Source organism: Moschus berezovskii, chromosome 21 (assembly GCF_049115385.1).
Source record: "Moschus berezovskii isolate FMDL1 chromosome 21, NW_MosBer_1.0, whole genome shotgun sequence".
NCBI lineage: Eukaryota > Metazoa > Chordata > Mammalia > Artiodactyla > Moschidae > Moschus > Moschus berezovskii.
The window spans coordinates 13,439,892-13,459,194 of record NC_142480.1 but is presented as its reverse complement, the minus strand read 5'-3'; the positions used below and the strand labels follow the sequence as shown (position 1 = coordinate 13,459,194).

Sequence of the window (19,303 nt, the reverse complement as noted above, 5' to 3'; positions counted from 1 at the left end):
TGTGTCCTGCTTCCATCTGGGTCCCTTCCTCCCTGGGCCTACCTGGTCTGGTTCCAATGCCTTCAGCAGCTAAAGAGCCCAGTGGTCTCAGCTTCCTGTGCTGCCCTCCTGGTCTCATTCGGAGGACTTGGGATGTATTTAAAAAAACATGAAGTAAAGCCTGCAGGAGCTGCCCCATCCAAGCACTCCTGTCCTTGTCTTATCAGCTGGGTAGTTTTTTTGGTTCACAATTAAATAAATTCACGGTTCACCAGCATCTCAAAGCACAATCTAACTGAAGGCTTATAAAGTGCTAAATTGGGCAAAACCCAGCAAGGTCTGCAAGGTGAGTGAGTACCAAGCTCAATTTTAGGTCATTTTAAAGGTTTTCAAGAATTAGGACCTTGGGTCTTCCTTGGTGATCCAGTGGTTAAGACTTCTTCCTTAACCACTGAGTACAGATTCAATCCCTAGTCAGGGAACTAAGATCCTGCATGCCACACACAGCCTGGCCTAAGACATTAAATAAATTAAGTTATAAAGATTAAAGCTTCCTTATAAAAGAAAAAAAAAGACCAGATATCAATTTTTTTTTAATTAAGGCACTTAATACATTTTCAGACTTGATGACTCTCTATAAGTTATCATCTCAAGACCTGAGAATCTTTCTTTTCTCAATTAACATTTACTGAGTGATACTCTATTAAAAAGCAGAGACATTACTTTGCCAACAAAGGTCCGTCTAGTCAAGGCTATGGTTTTTCCCGTGGTCATGTATGGATGTGAGAGTTGGACTGTGAAGAAAGCTGATCGCCGAAGAATTGATGCTTTTGAACTGTGGTGTTGGAGAAGACTCTTGAGAGTCCCTTGTACCGCAAGGAGATCCAACCAGTCCATTCTAAGGGAGATCGATCCTGGGTGTTCATTGGAAGGACTGATGCTAAAGCTGAAATCCAATACTTTGGCCACCTCATGCGACGAGTTGACTCACTGGAAAAGACTCTGATGCTGGGAAGGGTTGGGGGCAGGAGGAGAAGGGGACGACCGAGAATGAGATGGCTGGATGGCATCACCGACTCTGTGGACATGAGTCTGAGTGAACTCCGGGAGTTGGTGATGGACAGGGAGGTCTGGCGTGCTGTGATTCATGGGGTCGTGGAGAGTCGGACATGACTGAGCGACTGAACTGAACTGAGTGATACTCTATGCAGACACTGGGTGAGATATTTTCACATGTTATCTGTGAAATAGGCACTGTTGTACCCATTTTACAGATGAAGAAACTGAGGCCCCAGTCTCATAGCTAGGAAGTAGCCAAACCAAGGTGAGTATCAAGGCCTGACTGGCTTCCAAGTCCCAGCCCTCTCCACTCCAGGAAACAGAGCCTTTTCCTGTCTCTGCCTTCCCTTCGAAAAATCTCAGGAACCTATCAGGAGCTGCCAAGTATTTCAGCTGCTTGTTCCGTGACTAATCTCCCTTCCTTGATGGTAAGCTCTGAAGACAGTCACATGGCTGTGCCCAGACTCCCTGCCCCCCTCAGTGCCTAAGCCAGCGCCTGGCACCAAAGAGGTGCTCTATAAACAGGGATTGACTACATGTTGGCTGACTTTCAGGAAAAATAACTCAAGAGAACGCTTCAGGCCAATGCCATTCATCTTCCAAAAGGATCCATATGTGTTCCTCTCTGCCTGCTCAGGCGCTTTGATCAATGAGAAAACCCTGGGCCAGAAGGGAGAATAAAGATATTGCTTGTAACTTCACAAATGACCAGAGGAATTCCTGTAGTCCCTGGGGCAGTGTGGCTCTAGTAAAAGGCTGCTTTCTCAATTGCGAAACGTCTCCTGAGCATTAGTTACTGGTGGAGTCCCTAGTTTGGCCACAGAGCCAAGTTGATTAGCAAAGCTAGAATGAAGAATGTCCACCCAGAGAGGTGACAAGTTAAGCCACAAAGGAAACAGACACGCCTAAAAGAGTGGCATCAACATGAGGGACCTTAGCCAAAAGTCCTATTCTCAGAGGCAGTGTGATGGTAGAAAGGTTCCTGGGTGGGGGTTCACATTCTGGGTGCCCCAACCACTCAGCTTAGCTCACCCCTCCCTGAGTCCTCGGCGTCAACCCTGTTAGCTCCACAGCATCCTGCCTTTCATAAATGCACCAGTTCCTTCCTCCTTGCCGATTAACCAAGTCCATCTGGTTCTCCAGTCTCTGAGATGCTGACCATCAGCTCTCCCAAGGGGCCAGGATCCAAGGGACACACTTTAACCAGCCACGGGTCCCACTACCCTCATAGAGGTTGCCCTGGTGCTGAACATCCCCAAGCCAAGATGCCAGTTTTCTTGATGACACAAAACTTTCTTGGTTCATGGGCGGTAATTCTTGTGTCACTCTTCACTCAGCCTGCAAAGGTCCTGAGTGATCCAGGTTTACATCTAGGGGCTTGTGGACTCAAACCTGAGGCCAAACTTTGTTCCAGAAGGAGCAGGGTCTAGGGATCTCCCAAGTAGAACCGAAAACAGAGAGGTCAAGAAGGGAGCTCAGAGGCTCAGGGGACCTGGGCTCCGAGTCTGGCCCTGCCCAGCCTGCAGACACAGAGGACAAGGAAGGAAATTGCTGTCTTGGAAGTGATCCAAAACCCAGAAAGAGCAAACCTCAGTGAAAGTGTCTACTTGCTTCTTTAAGCAGGACTTACTTACAGTTTATGTGCAGAAACCTGGACATGGAAAGAAGAGCAAGGATACTGCCTAGAAAACAACTGGCCCAAAATCTAAAATTCAGTTGGATCAAGCCTCTAGGTCTAACTATTACCAGTTTACAGAAAAACAGATAGGATGAAGAAATATGTTAAATACCACGCCAAGAACACAACAAGCAAGATCACAAATGTAGGAAATTCTACAGGACAGACAACTCAGCCTCTTCAACAAATAAGTGCAAAAGAGACAAAAAAGATTAAGAAGCCGTTAACAGACTTTTTAATCAAGTGCAATTTGTAGACCTTACTTGGATATGAGTCTAAAAAAAAAGAAAAAAAAGGACATTTATGAAAGAATCACAGAAATATGAACTCTATCTGGATATTAAATGATAAAAAGGAATTATTGTTAATTTTTACAGGTTTGACAATGGTATTGTGGCTATTATTTTTTTAAAGAAGCTTTATCTCTTAGAGATAGATACATTCTGAAGTATTTAAGGACAGAGCAATTTGATACCTGATATTTGCTTTAAATTGATTCACTGGGTCAGGGTACAGAAGAAACAAGAGTGGGTCTATACTTGACAATTACCAAACTGGGTGACAAGTAGGTAAGTGTTCACTGTGTTTTCTTTGCTTTTGTCTAGGTTCAAAGTATTATAGAACAAAAATTTATTTACCAAAAAATAAAAAGCAAGAGAAAGCCCTAGTTTTTCATCGGGGCTCCAGGACTGACTCCTGTGAGGCTTGAAACTTGACCTTGTTCAGTCTGTTTCCTCATCCAGAGCCTGAATGGGTTCAAACCCTGGGTCAGCCTCCACCTGCTGTGTGACCTTGCTGCTGCTGCTGCTGCTAAGTTGCTTCAGTCGTGTCCGACTCTGTGCGACCCCGTAGACGGCAGCCCACCAGGCTCCCCTGTCCCTGTGATTCTCCAGGCAAGAACACTGGAGTGGGTTGCCATTTCCTTCTCCAATGCATGCAAGTGAAAAGTGAAAGTGAAGTCGTTCAGTCGTGTCCGACTCCCCCCATGGACTGCAGCCCACCAGGTTCCTCCGTCCATGGGAGTTTCCAGGTGAGAGTACTGGATTGGGGTGCCAGTGCCTTCTCCGCTGTGTGAGCTTAGACAGATTCTTAACCTCACCGCGCCTCAGGGCCAACAAGTCCTACTGTACAGGGCTGTGGTGAGGATTCAACATGTTCATTCAGGTAGGGATCCTAGCACACAGCCTCATGTGCTGCTATTATTACTACTGCTGCTGCTGTTACTGCTGTTGAGCATTTTCTGTGTTGAGAAGGAGGAGAGGCCCCTTGGAGATGCGGTCCTCCTCTCCCACAACATCCAAGTTTGAAAAAGAACAGATACATGGCTATGTATAACAGAATCACTTTGGTGTACATCTGAAATTATCACACATGGTTAATCAACTACAATCCAATATAAAAGTTTAAAAAAAAAAAAAAAGAGGGATTCCTTGGTGGTCCAGTGGCTAGGACTCTGCTCCCAATGTAGGGGGACCAAGTTCCATTCCTGGTCAAGGAACTAGATGCCACATGTCGCAACTAAGAGTTTGCATGCTGCAGCTTAAAGTTCCCGCTTGCTGCAATTAAGACCCTGCTAGGCCAAATAAATAAATACATTAAAAAAAAAAAGAAGAAGAATACCCAAGTTTCAGAAATACTTTCCAATTCTCCACATCACAAGCCACTCACTCTATCTTCCTGCACAGAATCAGACCTACATTCACCCCTTCACCTCCTCTTTTCCCAACAATATCCCTCTCTGGGTTCCTTCAGTTCCTTCCCACCTTCCCCCCGCCAGCCCCCAGCCCCCCCCAGCCTTGCTTCCCTGTGGTCTGTTCCCAGGCCCTGTATCTCCCATCCCTCCTGGGGCCTCCTCCCTCTGCCGGCCCCTCTCACAATGCCCAGAAGAACCAGTGTAAACCAGGAAAGGCGGGGTGGGGTGAAGGGAGGCGGGGAGGAACCAGGACTTCTGAATACATAAGGCTGAACTTTTTGGAAGTGGACGGGCCCGATGCCAGTCCTCGCTAGGGTTCCTGGATTGCATTCTCCTTACAAAAGGGCCATTATGAGGCTCCGCATCTCCCGTGAGACAGGTTGGAGGCCGTAAAAGTGCCTGACGTCACAGGGACCGGGAGATGAATAGGGTTCCCAGCCGCATGCTCTTTCTCCAGTGCTGGGATCCTGGGAAGAGAGCTGTGAGTGGAGGGGTCACACTGGAGTTCCCAGCTGTTCCCCAGAAGGGGTCTGCGGGACTGCCTCACGGCCGCCCGAGACCCGCCCCCCTGAAATCCTGGAGTGACTCTCAGGGTCCTGACAACCCCTTCCTCACTTCAAGATGTGCACATGGTCACTCGGCTTCTCCAGCCCCACGGGACATCCTGAAGAGCAGCTCCCCACACCCCAACACTCTTTCTCTGCCTTTTCTTCCAGATCATTCTTCTTCTACCAAATGACAGCAGTCACGTGGGCGAGTGAGGAAAATGTAGGCTGGCTGTCAGCAGGACCCCCATTCTACCTTTGTAATTACCTCTCTTGGTGGAGTCCATATCCCGGTGTTTATAGAATGAAGAGGCTGTGGTTAAAGATTGTTAAAGTCCCTTTCAGTTACAATGGTCTATTGTCCTAGTGGTCATAAGGAAGTACAGTACCATCTTCCCCACCAGCACTTCAGTCTGTGGCTTGATTGGGTCCTGTATTCTTTTTCCTTGAACACTCATCTATATTCAACGTGACCATCAGTCAGCTCCTTGTCCCTCTCTCTCTCTCTCACACACACACACACCTCTTGAGACCAGTAAGAATAGAGAAGTTCGGACAAGGTGAATCCAATTTTCCCTTTTGCTCTGAAAGACACTTTGTTTGCATATTATTTCCAAGTAGTCAAATGAAAATGCACACTCATTTGCATGGTCATATAGAAGACATGACAAAATCACCAACACAACCTCCCCAGCAGAGGTTGCAATGCTACCCTCAGAGCCCTGGAATGGGACCAACATCAATCTCATTAAGTACCCTGATAGTCTCGCAAACTCTCAGGGCACAGGAAGGAAATAATAGAACTTCAATTCATATTTTATTTTGATCACATTCTTTAAAATTTTCTGCATCTCACATATGCTTTACACTCCTCAAACCATATGACACTAACAGGATATGTATGTAATTTATAAACATGCACATAATAAGGGTCCAGGTTCAGAAAGATTTTGCAGATGGAGCATATGATCAAAAAACTTTGGAGTGATCATCACTCTAGACTCACCTTCCAATGCCAGAAACAGTCGCAAAGTTTAGGTCCAACCAAAGCTAAAGCAATAAGGGGGGATACTGGGTGACCCTCCACGAAAGCCACACTGGCCCACAGAGCTCCAGCACTCCCCCAGGCACCATCGCAACACTTGCCAACAGCCTGGGGACCTCATGGCATATGGCATCTCCTTCCCCGAGATCCACTCACACTATGAGCTCCCATCTGCAAGGTTCCACTTGGTCAAAAGACTGGTCCCCACCCAAGGAACCCACTTTCTTTCCAGAACAATTAGCCTGTCCCTCAAGGCTTCTTTTCTTTCAGGAGCAAACATTCCATTCAAGGGTGTGTGATGCTGAAGGCTTTAGAAAGCTGGTCCTTTTTAGATCTTTAGATCCTCTCTCTAGGATTCACTTAGTATGTTCGACTGAATATATTTGTTATTGAACAGAGAAAAAACATTTGAAGAGCTTGGTCTTCAAATAGATGATAGATACAATTGAAAGATAGGTAGCTAGACAGTAAATACATAGATGATAAGATAGATAAGTGAATACATAGATGAAAATAAAGCAAAGACTACCTGGACCTGCTGGATAGGAACGTGGCTTTGCCAGTGTAGAGGAAGTCTAGGACGCTGGGCTACTTACCCACACACTGGTTGCTTTCATCCATCTGGTATCCAAAGCGGCATATGAGAGGCCTGGAGATGGTGGGGTAGTTTGGAGCTGACAGCGGGGGTGCAGCTGCTGGGTAAGAACCTGAGTAGGGGTTGGAGTAGGGGTTGGAGTAGGGCCCTCGGTACACGGGGTTCGTTCGGGGGATGCACAAATACCCGCCGTTTTGGTTGACACACATCATGTCTCCTCGGCAGGCCTCAGGGATGGTCCGGCACTCATCAACATCTGCAAGGCCACAGAAAGGACAGGTGTTAGCAGTCCCTCAGCCACATGGTGCAAACTGAAGTAGAGCTCTGTACTGACAGCGCCAGGAAGGACCCCAACCATGATTTACCAGCATCTGCTCCCAAATACGTAGGGCAGGGCCTGGTTCATCACCATCAGGTACTACCCAAATATTAGCTGAATTGAATCAAATTGACAAGTCATCAAATACCCCCTTCACTATGTCTGGGCTGTAGCTACCACAGCCTGTATTGTCAATGCTTGATCCAATTAACCAATCCATCATGTGTTCGGTCCTGTCCAACTCTTTGCAACCCCATGGACTGTAAACCACCAGGCTCCTCCATCCATGAGATGTCCCAGGCAAGAATACCAGAGTGGGTTGCCATTTCCTCCTCCAGGGGATCTTCCCAACCCAGGGATCGAACCCACATCTCCTACGTCTCCTGCACTGCAGGCAGATTCCTTACTGACTGAGTCATCAGGGAAGCCCCAAATGCTTAACACTTTTCTCTAAACGAATCCACACTGTAAACCCAAATGAGCATATCTTTTTCATCTTATATGATGACAGCAAATGAAAAAAATAAAAAACACTATCAATTATGAAAAATAAAAGGTAAGAGTAAAAATAAAATATAAAACTGTTAAAGGGTGTTTTTCTGTGGATGTATCACCCAAAAGCATCTCGGGTAGTCTTGTGTGTCCATACAACACTCAGGAAACACTGGGATGGACCTCATCGTTGTACTCAATTCTACTCCAAATAACAGCTGGGCAGGGAGAATGAGTCCCTTGCGTCCAGAAAGACAAGGCTTGGCCAAGAGTGAGTTACTTGTTAGGAAAGTGGAGACTTACTTGAGAGTCAGCTCACACGGTGCCAACAAACAGGGCCCGTTTCCAGCCAGGCTGGTGCTCTGTTTGTTGTGTCTAGAGTTGGGGGTGGGGTTTGGGGGTGGGGGTAGGTTCTCGAGAAAATCAGCCTTGCTGGGCCGGACAGAGGAGGCCTGGACTGTGTTGCCAGCAGGAGCAGCTGACCTGACCCCACACACTGGGGCTTCTCACCAACCTTGGGGGGGTCTGTTCTCCGTGGGACCGGAGGATGGTGGGGGAGGGCCCTGAATCCTGACAGCTCACCCCTGCCGCCTCCTCTGAGAGACTCGTGCCAACTCCCCGCTCAGGAAAGGGAAACATGGAGCTCCATTTTCTAGCTGTAATCCTGAAGTTATCCTTAAAACCAGGGTCCAGGGAAGACAGCTGTCATCCTTCTCTGCATCCATTGGCGCATCCTCACGCCCCTTCACCTTAAGTCAAAGTGGGAGCCTGGAGCTTCTAAGTCATGGTTTTGTTCCTCACCACCCATCATTCTTTTCAACCCTAAGTTCAGAGATTACAAATGATTTGGCCTAAATCAAATATAATTTAAAAGGTAAATATATTCCCAAGGTGGGAGCTGTATTCTTTCTCTATACTCTATGCTTCGTCCACAGCACACTATTCTATACTCTGATTGTCTCCCTGGTCTTTGCTGATACTGTTCCTACCACTTGGGATGCTATTTCTCTGGATCTTATTCATCCTTCAACACCTGACTCAAATGTGAAGGCTTTCTTTACTGACCTCAGACAGAAGGCATCACTCTCTCCCCTACTTCTGTAGGGGAGATCACCTCATCTTGGCAATGACTTTATTCCACTCTGTACAGTTCACTCTGCCTAGGTCTACCACCCCCACTAGATGGCGTGCTAGGAGAAGAGCCCTAAATTGTCCTCCTTGGAATCTGCTTCCCTGCTGCTGGCTCAGCTGGTAAAGAATCTGCCCGCAATGCGGGAGACCTGGGTTTGATCTCCGGGTTGGGAAGATCCCCTGGAGAAGGGAAAGGCTACCCACTCCAGTATTCTGGTCTAGAGAATTCCATGGACTGTATAGTCCATGGGGTCACAAAAAGTCAGACACAACTGAGCGACTTTCACTCACTCACTTGGAACCGGTGACTACATTAGGTTACAGGACAAAGAGGAATCAGGCATGGATGGAGTGAATTTAAAGATTTCCCAGGTGCCTCAATGGTAAAAGAATCTGCCTATTAATGCAGGAGATGCAGAAGATGTGGGTTCAATCCCCGGGTCGTAAGGATCCCCTGGAGGAGGAAATGGCAATCCACTCCAGTATTCGTGCCTGGAAAATTCCATGGATAGAGGAGCCCGGAGGGCTACAGTCCACAGAGCTGCAATTCCAAGGAGTCAGACACAACTGAGTGACTGAGCATGTATGCACTCACAGAATGGATTTAAAGCTAATCAGAAGACCTTGAGATGAGAGGATTATCTGGGATTATCTGGGTGGGCCCAGGGAAATCATACAAATCCTTAAAAGTGGAAGAAGAGGCAGAAGAATTGGTTGGCGAGATGAGGCAACAGAAAAAGATGTGATTAGAAACATGTGAGGGACTTAACTTGTTGGCTCAGAAGGTGGGAGACCAAGGAAGAGCCAAGGAAGAAGGTGGCCTCTAGAAACTGAGAAAGGCCTTCAGCTGACAGCCAGCAAGGAAACAGGGCCATCAGTCCTACAACCGCAAGAAACTGAATTCTGTGGAATGTAAATCAGTGCAGCCACTATGGAACACAGTGTGGAGGCCCCTCCAAAAATTAGAACTAGAAATACCATACAATCCAGCAATTCCAATTTTGGGTATATATCCAAAGGAAATGAAAATAGAATCTTAAAGAAATATCTGTACTGCTATGTTGATTGAAGCATTTATTCAGGATAGCCAAATTATGGAAGCACCCAAAATGCACATCAGTGGATAAAGTTCATAACAGATAGATGTGATATTATTATTATCAATTAATATTATCATCATATGAATGATAGAATATTAATAATAATCATATGAATATTATTCAGTCATGAGGAAGAAGGGAAAGCTGCCATTTGCAACAACATGGATGGACTTTGAGGGTATTGCTGCTGCTGCTGCTAAGTCACTTCAGTCGTGTCCGACTCTGTGTGCCCCATAGACGGAAGCCCACCAGGCTCCCCCGTCCCTGGGATTCTCCAGGCAAGAACACTGGAGTGGGTTGCCATTTCCTTCTCCAATGTGTGAAAGTAGAAAGTGAAAAGTGAAAGTGAAGTCGCTCAGTCGTGTCTGACCCTTAGCGACCCCACGGACTGCAGCCCACCAGGCTCCTCCATCCATGGGATTTTCTAGGCAATAGTACTGGAGTGGCTTGCCATTGCCTTCTCCTTGAGGGTATTATGCTACATGAATTTAGGCAGAGAAAGACAAATGCAACAAGATATCACTTATATGTAGAATCCAGAAAAGCCAAACTTACAGAAACAGAGACTAGAATGGTTGTCATCAGGGGCTTGGGGGTGGGAGAAATGAGGAGATGTAAATGGTACAAACTTCCAGTTAGAAGATAAGTTCTAAGGAATTAATGCACAGTATTGTGAGTATTATGAACAACACCATACTGTATACCTGAAAAACGCTGAAAATAAATCCTGAATGTTCTCACCACACACACACACAAAAATGGTAATTATGTGACAGGAGGGAGGTGTGGGCTCTAAGCTATGATGGTCATCACACTGGAATACATAAGTGTATCGAGTCAACACACTGTACAAACTTGGACACTATCGTATGTCAATTGTATCGCAATCAAAATAAAAGAAAAAAGAAACTGAATTCTGCCAGCACCATGCATGAGCAAGAAAATGGATTCTTCCCTCAAGTCTCCAGAAAGGAACAAGGCCCTGCCAACACCTCAATGTTGGCCCGGTAGAACCCCCCATCAGGCTTTTGACCTGTACATCTGTAAGATCATATAGTTGTATCGTGTAAGCCCCTAAGTTTCTGGCAATTTGTTAAGGCAGTCCTGGGAAATTGACACAAATGGGGAGCTCCTTGAGGATGGCAATCAATTCTTCATCTTTGCCCTGTCGCACAGGGCTTACCCAGTGCTGGGCACAAAGAAGGCAACCAATGGAAGAGTATCATTGATTTCAACCATTCCGTGGCACTGTTTTTGCCCATTTCTGTGGGCAAGGCGGATACAGACTTGACAATACAGAACAAAAGCTGAGAGAGAAACGGCCCTGCGATGGAGCTGCGACTGCACCCCCACCCAGCGAAGGACCTTCAGGGCCTCATACCTAAACACTGTCCTGACGAGCGGTCCAGGTCAAAGCCATTAGTACATTGTTGCTGCAGGAAGGAAGAGAAAAAGGAGAGGTCATTTTACTTACTTTTTTTTTTTTTACTATAGAAGTATTCTAACTGCATCACAGAAAGTACAGGAAATGGGTAAAGAAACAAGGCATTTGTAATACCAACATCTGTGTTATAGCCCCTTTTTGTCCCTTTTTAGGTATTTCTTTTTATAATCATTTTACACCGAGCATAACTTTTTAAGCTCCTACATCATTGTGTCTAAATGCCCATTTTTAGCGAATGGTCACTGGGGCTTTTTCCTGCTCTAGTTATGAAGAGCAATACTAATCACATCTGATGTGCCCAGCGAGCCTTGCCCTGTACTCACCCCTTCCTGGGACAGAATATTATTTCTTTAAGGGCAACTACTCTCTTTCTTTGGGGGCTACTTAACTCCTTTCCAGTGCCCAGCATGAGTTCTTTGGCCCCTCTGAAATCTTGTACCTGATTACAGGGTCTGTGTATAAAATAAATCTACACAGTGATGTGGTCAGTTTTCTAAGAGGAACAGAATTGGGGAAATTCTTCCATTTTAACCTCAGGAAGACAATTACAGAAAGATGCTTCCAGAGATAGCCAGGTCTCAACAGCCCCTGAGGGTTACAGGCTTCACATACAACTTGAGTTACAACTTCATGAATTTAGAAAAATCTCATGGGCTCAACAATCACCCTCTAGAGCTGACATGTTACAGGAATAAGTCAAGGAGGTGTGGTTTTGCCTATGAAGGCTTCTTCCCTGGCCTTCCCTACGGTTTGGGGGGAGTTAAACGTCCCTGAGCTTCCTTGATATGTGGAGATGACAGATTCAGTTGCATCCCTGGGAGCGGGTTCAGGTGTCTTAGGGCCTTGGGGCAAAAGAAATGGAATGAATGAGCCAGGAGGCTGTGCCATAAAGTTCAGAAAACCAGGAGATGTGGTTAAGTCTCAACCCTCATTCGCTAAGTGCAGGTGTGGGTTCAAGTCTACTGACTGGCTTCCAAGTCTCACTCCAGCCCCTACTCACTGCATAACTTTTCTATGCCTCCGTTTTCTCATCTGTAAAATGGGGATGATAGTACTTACATCTGAGTGGTTGTAAGGACTAAATTGTTAATGTGCCTAAAGTGCCTATAATGCAATAAACACTATATTATAAACACGGCCCTCTCTGGATCTAGATGTCAACTGTCACCACAGAGCTATACTGGAGAAGGCCAAGGCCTTCCCAAGGCCTAAAAGTCTTTGGTGGGACTTCCCTGGTGGTCCAGTGGTTGGGGCTTTGCCTTCCAAGGCAGACGGTGTGGGTTTATTTCCTGGTCAGGGAGTCAAGTGCCCATATGCCTTGTGGCCGAAAAAATGAAACATAAAACAGAAACAATACTATAACAAATCCAATAAAGACTTAAAAAAAATGACCCACATCAAAAAATTAAATCTTTGCTACTTTTCTCAAGATTCTTTCCACCACCAATGAAATCTATTTCAAAATTCTTAATATGAAGGGAAAAAACATTTAAAGGATGTGATCAAAACAAATGTGAATTGAAATTCTAAGATCTCCTTCCTAGACCCTGAAAGTTTGGGAGAGCATCCGTCTACTCAGTGAGAGTTTGGTCGGTCCCATTTCAGGGCTCTGGTGTACACAGCTGTAGCCAACAGTTGGAGGGGCTGTGTTGGTGACTTTGTCCTGTCTTCTATATGTTCATGTGCATGCATGTACATTTCCACTTGACTACGTGGCCCCTCAGCCCTGCTCAGAGGTGGGGCTTCTCTCATTTCTGAGCTGGAGATGCAGAAAGGCTGCCCTGAGATCCTTAGGAGGGATCTGCCCACATTTCTCAAGGGCTGACACAAACATCACTTTGTAAAGTCAGGGAAGCTGAAGGCTTCTCCACACAGCCCCCCCAGGAGCTTAGGATCCCCCTTCACACTCTTCCCAGGGGTCTGGGCCAGAGCCGGGTCTTCACTGGTTGGGAGCTGAGTCACTCTTCCTCTGCCCACCTCCTCCAGGAAGGACACACACACACACACGGGCAACATGGGCAGAAGACAGAGACACCACTGCCCAGAAACACTAGAACATGCTTGAGTTTTAGCACTTACAATAACTCAAGACCCCCCAACGGACACAAATGAGGCAGCATGATCTGATTATAAGAGCCTTGGGTGGCAAATCAGGACACCAAGGTCCCAGCCCTGCCACTTATAAACTGCACCAGCTGGGGCAAGTCTCAGCTTCTCTGAGCCCCAGCCTTAACCTCTGTACAATGAAGAGCTCGGTTCAGGTAAACGACACGATCCTAGGATTCTAAAATGCATGGCTGGACACCCTCAGCCTGTTTTTTTTTTTTAACATACTTCAAGACACGTAGCAAAATAAAAATCTTACCTGTGCATTCCCAGGACTTGGAAGACAGAGAGCCAGAATGGTCACGGTGAGTATCCTGTGGGAAGTAAGAAGTTGACGTAAATGCCTGAGACACTTCCAGCACCCAGGTCTCGGGTTATATATGCATCTTGTGCTGTCTGTGTGTTTACAATGGTGACTTCACCTCGTGCTTGTGTTTGGAGGGTGAGGAGCGTGCTCCAGAATAGCCGGGGACATGCTAGATGTCCCAACCATCCTGAAGAGAACTGCGCCCCTTCCACTGGTTTCATATAAACATATCAACACAACATAATGTGTTAGGTGGCATTTTTTTAATAATTGAAAAAAATTTTAATGACATGACTGATTTACAACATTGTGCTAATTTCTGCTGTATAGCAAAGTGATTCAATTATACATATATATGTTCTTTTTCATATTCTTTTCAATTATAGTTTTTCACCAGATAATGAATATAGCTCCCTGTGCTATACACTAGGATCTTGGCTTTTTGGTTTGTTTGCCACGGTGTATGACTTCAGGTGGCATTAAAAAAAAAAAAAACAACAGGGCTTCCCTGATAGCTCAGTTGGTAAAGAATTCGCCTGCAATGCAGGAGACACCAGGTTGATACCTGGGTCAGGAAGATCTGCTGGAGAAGGAACAGGCTACCCACTCCAGTATTCTTGGGCTTCCCTTGTGGCTCAGCTGGTCAAGAATCCACCTGCAATGAGGAAGACCTGGGTTCGATCCCTGGGTTGGGAAGATCCCCTGGAGAAGGGAAAGGCTACTCACTCCAGTATTCTGACCTGGAGAATTCCATGGACTATATAGTCCATGGGGTCACAAAGAGTTGGACACAACTGAGTGACTCTCACTTCACTTCAAAAATAAACAGTTTTACTGCTTCAAAGAACAAATCTAACACCCACCACTATGGTATTAATCATGTATTCACCACTGCTTGACCTTCATGCCTGACCCAAATGGGCTTGCGTGAGTTTTGAACATCTTCACTCTGAAATGACTACAGCGTGAAGGAGCTGTTGTGCCCCCAGATGATGAAAGTACAAACTTGAAGCATATGAGTTCCACATAATGGAGGTGTCACAGGGCACACACATGCCCCCAGAGTGCACCTCACACAGACCCAGATGGAGGACAGGACGTGGGGACCCAGGCAGCCTCAAGAAAAAGCAACACAGTGGACACTTAGAAGGAGGTGCCAAGAAACTGTGTATCCCCTTTATATCCATCAGGTGGCTATAACCAGAAAAGCTTGGAGCTAGTAAGGCCGTGGAGAAACTAGAGCACTTGTGCGCTGTTGCTGGGAAGGTATGCTGATGCACCCACTATGGAAAGCAGTCAAGAGGTTCCTCAAAAAATTAAAAATGGAACACTATATGGTCCAGCAATCCAACGTCTGGGCATACGCACAAAAGAACTGAAAACAGAATCTCAAAGAGACTTTTGTACATTCATGTTCACAGCAGCATCATTCACAATAGCCAAAAGGTGGAAGCAACCCAAGTGCCCATCACCAGATGAATAAACAATGTGTTACATACACAAATGGAATACTATCAGCCTTAAAAAGGAAAGAAATCCTGACAAGTGCTGCAATATGGATGAATCTCAAGGATCTTATGCTAGGTGAAACAAGCCAATCACAGAAAGACAAACACTGTTTGATTCCATTTATATGAGGGACCAAGAGCAATCAAAATCACAGACAGAAAGCAGAATGGTGGGCGTCAGGGGCTGGAGGGAGGAAGGATTAGGGAGTTGTTGTCTGTGGGTATAGAATTTCAGTTTTGCAAGATGGAAAGAGTTCTGGAGATTGCACAACAATGTGAATGTACTTAACACTATTGAACTGGACACTTAAAAATCATTAAAATGGTTTTTAAAATAATCTATGCAAATATAGAGCTTTATTTGGTGCTATTATTACTGAGTTCAATAGAGGGTTTATCTGAACAACTACTACTTGCAGGCAGAAAAACTACAAAACTATGACACAGACGCTGCTCTGGAGAGCGGGTTGAGGGGCCACCTGAACCAATAACGTCTAGACACTGTGGTTAGGGTATGAGTAGAAATACTCAATGAGCACCAGAAGAGCCAGGCTGGGGCTAGAGAAGGTCAGGGAAGACTTCCTGGAGGAGGTGACCTCAAAGACTTCTTCAGTAAAGCAGTAGACCTGGGACCTGCTTGAATATAGTGACCTGTTACTATGAATGTACATCTTCACTTTACAATCCCTCCCTTTAGAAAAAGAGAGTTCAAAAGACTACAAAGCTCATACAACCCATGACACAAGGTTCACAGGAACCAGTAACACTGGGCTACCTGGAGAGCCCCAGAATTAAGGTGAGGTTCAGAGGAAACAGGACCCTGATATGGTGCTAGGAGAGGCAAGCCCACTCCCTTCATCTAATCCTCGATCTGAAGAATAATGACCCTAAGAGTCCACAAGTTCTCATTTCATCGGAGCGCCTGCATGAGACAGGTTCTAGAACGCTGGACCTTATAAAGTACAGAGCCAAATCCCAGGGCTTTTTGATATTTGCAAAGGCCAGATTTATATCTGGAAGGAATGAAAGAACAATAACAAATTTATTTTCCAGGCTGTATATTATGAATTTCAATGTTTTCCTGTTTCTTCACATGAAGTTTCCTTTCGGTTGGTTATAAAACCCTGTCTCGTTTTTGTTGGAGACAGAACAGGCTGACTGAACATAGTGGACTTCAAGACCTAGGGGAAAAGGCATGCTAACCCCATGTCTCCCCTACCCCTGACTCCCCTGTTCCCTTTGACCAGAGGGCAGTCCCAGGACAGGTCTCCCCTGAGAGATCCCTCCTCAAGCCCAGCCTCCTGGAAAAGCCCCATCTGGGGCCTGGAGGCCAAGTAAGCTCCAGACTAATTGAGACAGTTTTCCAAAAACGAAATAACATCCAAGCATCCCTGCTCTGACAGTGTCACAAACAGTTACGTTTGTCATGAAAAACTCCAGAAAACTCCAAGATAAATTAATTACAGGAACCCTGGGGATCCTCTGATGCTCATAACTGGTCCCCAGGACTTTCTAAAACAGGTGGGTCCACCTATTTTGTGTTCCATTCTCAACTGGGAGGAAAGCCAAGAGGGACCAACTGAATCTCAAATCTCAGGACTGTCTGTCAGAGAAGCTCTGATTCCCCATCCAGGATGACAGGATTACAGCTCCGTTTTCAGCACACACACACACACATACAATCTGTCTAAAGCAGTTGCGTTCTCAAGAGTTCCCTGGATAAAAACTGCAGATGTAATCTAGATAAAGTTCTTCAAGGTTGAAGGATCACTTGACTGGAACTGCAATTTCCTTAAAGAATATCAAAATGTTTGCTTACATGCGTTTCTGTCTGCAGTCCCCACTTTTCATTGGCTCGAGACTTCTGGGTCGCATGCCCTTTGTGAATCCCACACAGACATAGAGCAAATCCAGCCCTGGGAGGTGCAGCGAGCTTGTTCGCTGGTCCAACAGCCAATGCAGCAAAATAATTGCTAGAGAAATAGTAACTGATCTCTCAAATTAAGAAAAAAATTTTTTAAATTAAAAAAACGGCACACAAATCTGCGGCCCTTTCGAAAAAGAAAGAGGAAAACCAAGCTCTGAGATTTTTGCCGTCCTCTGTCGGATGCTGGCTTCTGAAACTGTCTTATAAAATACCCACTCCCAAAAGAAGACTTCAAGATGGAAATTACAGAGGCGCAGCTTTTTATAATTAACAATATCATTGCATCACTAGCTAATGCCTTTTCCAATATCCTGACACAGCCTGAATCACGGCCATAGCCATTTTCCACCCATCGGGTTTTGAGTAACGTTTCCAGACCCTGGAGGAAAAAAAAAAAAAGTCCGGAGCAGAGAACGTACCTTTTGAATCCTGGCATGTCCAAGATGCGTGGGCAGGAGGAGCAGCTGGTGGGGGAAAAAGAGGAAGAGCTCTCAGCGCCCGCGGGACCCCCGGAGGAGCGGTTCCTGAACTTCGGCCTCCTCTGGGCCTGTGGGGCTCGCCGAGACTTTTATTCCAGGGGGGGCCGAGCCGAGGCGTGGAGAGGAACAAGGGGAGAGAGCCTGGGTCCTCCGAGCCACTGGAGAGCCTACAGAGAAAGCACCTGGTTTTGCTTAGCCCTCTTCAGTAATTCAGCATTAAACCAATTGGAGGAGGAATGTTAAAAATGAACACTTCATTTTCTAAGTATGTTAAACAATGCAAATGGGGCCTCAGTCTGGACACAGCTGGTTCAGATTACAGCGCTCACCAACTGGCTAGACTCCTCACAACAATCTTGGGGCGTCTGCCAGGACCAAGTGCTCAGCGCTGGGAGGAGAGCCCTTTCCCGGCGGAGCAGTCGCCCTCGCCCGGGCTCCCAGCATCTCTACGGAGGCGATTGGCGGGCAAGTGCAGGAGGGTGGGGTGCGGGGGGTGGGCGGGCCCGCTGACCCTTTGGTCCCCCCCGGGGAGGAGGTCCCGGGGCTGGGCAGTCGTGGGCCGAGGCGGGGGCGGGGATCCAGAGCATCAGCCCTTCGCCGAGGCGTTGGGACACCCGGGAAAGAGACTCCCACCCTGGGAGAGGACTCACTCGAACTCGTGACAAACAGCGACAGGGACTAGAGTCTTTTGATTTATTGGGAAACCAGACCCAAGGAAGCAGAGGCTTGGGGTAAGCCGCGGGAGACTCCACGATTTTCCAGAAGAAGGGGTGGGGAGCTTGAGGGAGTGGGAGAGAGGAGGATGGAAACTGGCTGACACTAACTCCAGACGTCAGCTTGTGCAATGCAGACCTCGGAGAGGACACGCTCAGGCCTGGCCTCATCCTGGGATTCTCAGGGCCCTGTTCTTGATTGAATCAAAATTTGTCCCTGTACCAAATCAATGATCTGTACACCTTAAAGGTACACAGTGTTGTCTGTCCATCACATCTCAACAAATCTGGGAAAACATTTTTAATTGAAAAAAGGTGTCCCTTGGCTTGAAAGTGATCTTAACAAGTAACCAGGTGACTTGAGGAGAAAGTCAGGGTAGAGCAGGATGATGGCTAATAATAATAATAAAAGCACTACTCTGAGTCCTTTACATTTGTTACATTGGTGGCTTCACACTCTCTCTTTTTCTTTCCTTTCCTTTGTTTTTTAAGCATTGTCTGTGTGTCTGTGCCCTCAGCTGTGTCCACCTCTTTTTCGACCCCATAGACGGTAACTGGCCAGGCTCCTCTGTCCATATTTCCCAGGCAAGAATACTGGAGCGGGTTGCCATTTCTTCCTCCAGGGGATCTTCACGACCCAGGGATCGAACCGCACGTCTTACATCTCCTGCATTGGCAGGCGGGTTCTTTACCCACTGTGCCACCTGGGAGTTCCTTTTTAAGCATTAGATTCTTTTTTTATCAAATGAGATTTTACTAAAGACCCTATTCTTTTCTTTTCTTTCTTTTGGCTGCACCACATGGCATGTGGGATCTTAGTTTCCCAATCAGGGATAGAATTTGAATCCCCCGCGCTGGCAGCATGGAGTCTCAACCACTGGACCACCAGGGAAGTCCCAGTGTCTATTCTTTAAAAGATGAAAATGGGTTGGTAGTAGTCCAAGCCCCTCCTTCCCCACCTGCATCTTCCCTTGGGCCCCTCAACACAGCCCTACCTCCAGCTGAGAACGCACTGATGAGGTCCTTTTTTCTCCTTATAAGTCTGTGCAGAGGAACTGTTATCTCCAATGTACTGGAGGGGGTTAAGAGAGGTTAGTTTACTTCCCCAAGATAACACAGCTATTGACACCACTGAGACTCCAAAGGCTGCATTTTTAGCCTTTTTAAAGGGCTTTTTGTTTTT

General features: G+C 46.4%; 1 protein-coding gene across 2 annotated transcripts in view; it reads right to left on the bottom strand.

Moving 5' to 3' along the window:
• FBLN5 (fibulin 5) overlaps positions 1-17,799 on the bottom strand; it is a 97,008-nt gene extending 79,209 nt beyond the window's left edge. Inside the window, exons 1-4 of one of the 2 annotated variants that reach the window (XM_055418396.2) lie at positions 17,348-17,799; positions 13,446-13,500; positions 11,018-11,069; positions 6,596-6,850 (exon numbers count right to left, since the gene is read on the bottom strand). In XM_055418396.2, coding sequence (XP_055274371.1) covers positions 6,596-6,850; positions 11,018-11,069; positions 13,446-13,500; positions 17,348-17,364 — 379 coding nt within the window. In that variant the 5' untranslated portion in view covers positions 17,365-17,799. Of the gene's footprint in view, positions 1-6,595; positions 6,851-11,017; positions 11,070-13,445; positions 13,501-16,820; positions 17,151-17,347 lie in introns of those variants that run through there. The other variant, XM_055418395.2, reaches the window with a different exon arrangement.
• Positions 17,800-19,303: the final 1,504 nt, after the last annotated feature.